Source organism: Drosophila guanche, unplaced genomic scaffold, assembly GCF_900245975.1.
Source record: "Drosophila guanche unplaced genomic scaffold, DGUA_6, whole genome shotgun sequence".
Taxonomy (NCBI): Eukaryota; Metazoa; Arthropoda; class Insecta; order Diptera; family Drosophilidae; genus Drosophila; species Drosophila guanche.
This window is the reverse complement of record NW_022995749.1, coordinates 2190691-2196802: the sequence shown is the minus strand read 5'-3', so window position 1 is coordinate 2196802 and position 6112 is coordinate 2190691. Positions and strand designations below refer to the sequence as shown.

Genomic DNA, 6112 nt, shown 5'->3' with positions numbered 1-6112 from the left:
TCGTCTTATAAGTACAACTTTTACTACAATTAAAAACTACAATGATGGCAAACTGTTCATATTTAAAGAGAAGATTACGTTTGTAACTGACATATAATTTATTAAAGTCAAACAACGCTTTTGCGGGTATTCATTCATTGGCGATACGATCTGTTGAATAATTTTTACATTGATTAAACTTATGGTCACGTCATGAAAAGACGTCATCGATCCGTTTAAATCAAGTCATAGACTTCGTGGAATTGCAATTTGATTTCTTAGAACAGAATGAATAGTCGGTGGAGGTACGCCTAACATTTAACGGAAGTGGAAGTAAGATTCCCGCAAAATGGGTTGGAAATAATCTACCTAAAGAATAGATTGAACAGCTTAAAGAACAGAATATTCAATGAGGATCGGTGCACCATGAAGTGCCATCAAAAATAAGCATTTTAAGAGAGGAATCTTGACCGAACGTCAGGAATCCTCTAATCTTTAACTATAAAGGCAAAAAATAGATGGGGATATTCTCTAAAATGTATGGAGATAGAACACCGAATCGCAAGCGATCTTCTTTTGATTGTGCGCTTTATAAAGATACTCTCTCCCTCCCCATTAGTCATAAACCAAACCATTTTAAATTAAATTCAAATGCATTTTCTGCTGTTTTTCCTACTGTTTTCTGCCTCTGTGTCTAGCCAAATGTATTTCATGGACACACTTTCGGCAGCGTGCTGGAAAGAACAACAACAAACATTAAACCATAAAACAATCGAAATCCCAATCTAATTTCGAACGGGAGAGAGGGAGAGACCTTCGAAAAACAGCTGATTATAAAAACTTAAATGCTAATGGGGGCGCACAAGTGCGAGGAGGCGTGGCGCGTTGCAGCACTTTGCAACGCCAGTAAATGATTAACAAAATGAGTTAATGAGTTGTGTTGTAGAACCGTTTTGCACCAAGAAAACAGAGCGACGATCATTAAAAAATTAAGCATACGATATAATGACAGAAAAAAACAAAACAAAACAAAACACGAAAAAAACAACGACTGCAAATTAAAGTTGTTAATTTGAAGATCTTAATTGTTTTTGTAATAATTAATAAAAACAAAAACAAGGGCTCCGAGTGAGAGGCACAGAGAGAGGTGGCCCCCAGAAACAGCAACCGAAAGCGGCAAGGTTCAAGGACCAAAAAACAGATGCGCTTTGCACTTCACTCAACAAACAAAAATATTACATTTTAACAATACGATTTAACAATAATCTCTATAGCTCAAAAAAAAACCAATACCCTAGTAATATTTGCAGGTCTCCTGACTCGAGAATGAGGAGAAATTATCTGCCATATGATTCTGCTACAGGGAGATCTTCATATATTAATACATAATGTTTAGAGTAACAGCAGAGCAACGATTTCTTCTCTTCTGTCTTTATGAAGTCATCCATCATACACCCTTCAATATTTTGTAGCTGTGTACCAAGGGAATGAAAACTGAAATGAAAATACTCATAGAATGAATTACAGACACAATAAATCTAGACAAACTCCTTGAATTTTTTTTTTTTTTTTTTTGTTTTTTTTCTCTCTCTTTATATTTACAATCTGTTTTTAAACAATAAGTAAATTTTCCAATGAGCCCTGCTATTATATATAACATCTTTTTAGTTTGTTAAATTTATCTATCAGGGATATCGAGAATGTGGTATCTTTTCAGTCTTCTTACTGTTAGGCTATTGTCTAATAGACTTAAGGCTAAATTATTTTCGTGGTTGTGGAGTCTGTCGATGTATTTCTTACTAGTTTTCTTTATTTCTTCTTTAATGGTTGGAATATTCAGATCTTTGTGGATGTTTGCATTAGATACGTAAAACGGAGCATTGACAATTTGTCGCAAAGTTTTTGATTGGTAAACTCCTTGAATGGCAGGAAAAGTGTAGCCAGAGTACATAAATATTTTAAAAAAAGTCACAAAATATTCTAAAATAAATTATGTATATATAAAGATACAAGTCTCTTTCAGTGATCTCTCTTGTTAAAAATTGGATTGTCATTCCAAATCATCATAATTAAAAAGGTTTTTTATTTTTTTGACTGGGACTCTTGCCCTTGGATAAAGCCCTAGACTCGTATCAGTCGAAAACTACTAAGAGGTGGTCCTAACCAACAGCAAAGTATTTGGCCCAGTCATTATTAACACAAGTATCTACGGTGTTACGGCTGAAGATAAGACCCGCAGCACCTCCCACAACGTCAATCAGGTTCCCCTGCCACAGAACACCAAGCAATGCTCTTGGCATTTCCGTTTTACGGATTTCACGCTTTTATTTGCGCTTTCGACTGTGCGCTGTGGCACCACTTCCTGGCCGGTTTGGCACTACACTTCGTGACTTCGGGCCTCAAGCGACATCTAATCTGGAAGAGTCCGGAGTGTCGTGTGCTAGCTGTCATACGGGGCACTCTGGCTGGCTCTTGGCTGTTGGCGTTGACGATAATGCCTTGACCAAGTAGACATTTGGTCGCTCCACCAAGGGCTTGAATCACTCGGTTTATTTATACGCCGTGATGACGATACAGCGCGCTCTGGACTGCTTATCAGAGATCGTATTGCTGCGAGGATCGTTTATATCTGGTTATATACTGACTGGAAAGCCAACACTTGTAACACGGAATCTGTTTAATCTGTAATCGGAGACTGTCTACGGGATTCATTTATTTAAATTTATTTAAATGTAAACTCATATAAACTCTGGATACTCTGGATGCAAACATATATTCGATTTGAACGAGAGCAACTGGATCTCCCCTCAGTTTAAACAAATTAAATTACTTGAAATGTATTTTTTATTATTTGTTTTATTTATGTACATTTTCGTGTTCTTTTTTGTGTTTTTTGTTTTTGGGGAGTGGCTTTCCCACGCCACAGAAAGCCGAACACGAGGGGCAGTAAATATTTACTTACAGATAAAGCAGCACCAAAATTAAGCATATATTTAATGCATTTTTTTGGGGGAAGAAAAGAGGGAAGTGCCTTGGAACACAACAACGTTTCGTATACGTGATGTGTGTCGGATCACATCAAGCATACGCCCCACAAGACGCCGCCATTTTCCTAAGTTTTCCCCCTGAGACTCCCTGCTCTCTCAAAGTCTTGACTGCGAGTAAAACGCAATTATAAAGATGCAACAACGGGGGGAGTGGGGACGGGGAACACTCCACTTTGAATGGCCAAGCGCCGCCCACAAAACCGCAAAATGAAAGGCGACAACAAATCACAAAGAGCTCTCAACTCGAAAGATAGCAAGCAGACAGAGAGAGAGAGAGAGATGTGGCGAGAGGTGAAAGAGGGATGGAGATACATATATGTATGTACGTACATATAGTATAGTATAATAAATGCTAATGCGTATGCAATGGAATACCTTCCTTTGCAGGGTGACACATTTTGCGGTTGTCCATTGTTTCATTTGTTTTCCTTAAACGACTTATCTTTCCCTGGGAAGCGCATTTCCTTGAAGGAATCTGGACTGTTGCTAGTTAGTAGATCATAAAGGACATTATTCCCCTTTTGCAAATTCAATTCAATTAAATTGAAATGCCATTAAGCAATTGTGAGACCTCTGCAGATTCTATATTCTCTCAAGTATATGATTTTCCTTGGACTATTGTCAAATAGTTACTGTTTCATCTACTCAAAACCTTGATAATTTGTATAACCATAATCGATTTTCAGTGGCTGCTTTACCAATGTAAATGAAAAAAAAACCAACCAAGGGGTTTCTTGTTCAATTTATGTATCAGCGATGGTCTAAGGGCACACGTATAAGTATTTTTGTTTGTACTTACATGTCTTTGAATCACTTGCCGTGTGGCTTGAATTGCTGTTGCAGTCCCAGCTGATGGGGTGGTGGTGGGGGCAAGGAATTGCTGCTGCTGCTGCTGCTGCTGCTGCTGATGTTGTTGTTGCTGGCAGGGATAGTAGCAGTTGTTCGGTTGCGTGTAGTTGTTGTACGATGGTTGCATGTACTGCTGCTGTTGCTGCTGTTGTTGCTGTTGCGTCAAATGCTGATTGTAATTGACATTCATGTTGTTATTATTGTTGGTAATGTGGCGTTGCTTGTTGCATTCCGTTATCCAGGAGGCGCCTCGCTCTTGCTGCAGCTGCAGTGCATTGCTGATGGTGCTGTTGTTGCCACTGATATTTCCGATGTTGGCCCAAACGTAATCATGCTGAAACTGTTGCTGCTGCTGTTGGTGCAGCATTTGCTGTTGCTGCTGCTGCTGCTGCTGCTGCTGCTGCAGATGGCTACCATTGCCACTGCCACCGCCGCCGCTGCCACTGCTGCTGCTAGTGCTGTTGTTGTGCTGCATTTCGATGGCCTTTATGGCAATCATTCAACGTGCAACAAATTGTCAGCGTTTATCACAAAAATTTCTGTTGCAATTTCAGCCTCCTCCCTTCCTTCCTTTCCGCTCCTTTCCTTCTTTTGTCTGCTTTTTGTTTGTTTGCTTTTTTTTGTGATTTATTTTGGACTGAAATGTTGTATTTATATTTGGCTTGATTTATCTTTGTTCAATTTTTCTTTCTTGCATTTCTTCAGCTCAAGTTGTTATTTTGGAGCTTTTGAATGTGTTTTTAATTGTATTTACACGATCCACAGGTTGTTTCTTAGTTAATTTGTATTTATATTTAATTTTTGGCAACTTGTTTTTGGGTTTAATTGTATTATTTATATACATATATCATATATTTCTGTTTTTGCCACTTTTTCACTTTTTAAGACGTTTCTAGAATGGACAAATAATAGGAAATATAATTTGAAGAATATTTTACAAATCTTTAAGAATAATTTAAAAATTGTATTTAACAGTCTGTTTTTATTGTTTTTTTTTCTCCTCTATACATTCGTGCACTTTCTCATGTTCGAAGATGACTAAATGCTCTTCTCCTCCTTTTTCTTCGCACTGATAAGTGTGCCGTCTCTCTTTCTTCTTTTGTTGAGGGGTGAACAAGGGGATTTATTACACACGCCCACTGCCCACTGCCACTGCCTTGGACGGGGTCGATCTGCACGTGCAGTTCAAGTGGTTGGTTAACGGTAAACGACGCGCAAACACACACCGTACACTTTAGCAGGAGGGGAGTAGGTTGCGGGCGGAGACAACTCTCCTGCACCTCTCCTGCACTCGCGGATTAAATTACGTGATTTTTCGCTTTAACCAAAGGCGCAAAGTCGAAAGCGAAATCGAAACAGAGACACAGCTTGTTTATTATTTTATTATAAATATGCTTTTGTTTTTTTTTTATTTTTTCACTTGTATTGCACGTTTTTGTTATTATTATTATTACTTTTTTTATTTATTCTCATGAACTCTTTTTACAGTTGTGGCTCGCGTTTCTTTAGCTGATTTCTGGCTGCTCCTTGGCCCACACACTTCCACACGGCAGTACGGCAAAAATTGTATTAAAACAGAAAATGAAAATCGAATTTTGATAAACCTGCGCTCAAAGGCAGGCACGCACACACTTAACACTCCACTCTCACACGTACACGCGCTCGGGCAGACAGCCGAAGTGTTTAGCGCGATCGTTTCGTTGCTTCGTTGGGGGTTTCTGTGGGGGTGGTGTGGGGTCTCTCTCGCTCTCTCTCTCTCTCTCTCTTGCCCACCAGGTTCTGGGGCTCAAAGCTGCCTCTCGAAAAGGCTTGCAAAAAGCCAAAAATTGTCAAAAAAAAACAATTACGAGGCGCGATTCGGTTTCTCTTTCTGCGACTGCTCGTTCGGCTGCTGCCGCCTCGCTCTTGTGACTAATCGCGTGTCTGGGGTGGTCGCCCCCCGTCAATATCCAGCCAGAAAACACCTTTCGCGTTTGTCGTTACTATTTGGCGCCAATTGGTTAATGGCTGTGCATATAGGTGAACCGCTCTGTCCGCTGGCATAGATCACTCGGCAACGTGCGCGTTTACAGTGTCCCGTCTTCTGGCGGGGCTTGCTCTGGCTGCCGCTGCTGCTATGACTAATGCCAAGAGGCACGCGGCAGCAGCGACAGGCAGCTCCAACTACAAAAACAATATGTAGAACAGGCAGAAAACAACAACGGCAAGAAAGGAAGGCTAGCTACTTGGAGCCGAAG

At 39.9% G+C, this 6112-nt stretch overlaps 1 protein-coding gene across 1 annotated transcript; it reads right to left on the bottom strand.

Annotated features, from left to right (window-relative positions):
- Positions 1 to 3822: 3822 nt before the first annotated feature.
- On the bottom strand, positions 3823 to 4693 carry LOC117585843 (transcription factor kayak, isoforms D/sro-like). The gene is made up of 2 exons (XM_034275585.1): positions 4007 to 4693; positions 3823 to 3930 (listed from the first exon to the last, which is right to left on the bottom strand). Exons 1-2 carry the CDS (start codon positions 4372 to 4374, stop codon positions 3837 to 3839), a joined length of 462 nt encoding a protein of 153 aa, XP_034131476.1. The 5' UTR covers positions 4375 to 4693; the 3' UTR covers positions 3823 to 3836.
- Between the last annotated feature and the right edge of the window lie 1419 nt (positions 4694 to 6112).

Bases quoted from the DNA above. Each gene is read 5' to 3' on its own strand.
- LOC117585843 (XM_034275585.1), bottom strand. From the start codon at position 4,374: ATGATTGCCATAAAGGCCATCGAAATGCAGCACAACAACAGCACTAGC. The intron at 3,931-4,006 runs GTACATGCAACC...CAACAACATCAG, and splicing joins CAACAGCAGCAACAGCAGCA to CAGCAGCAGCAGCAGCAGCA.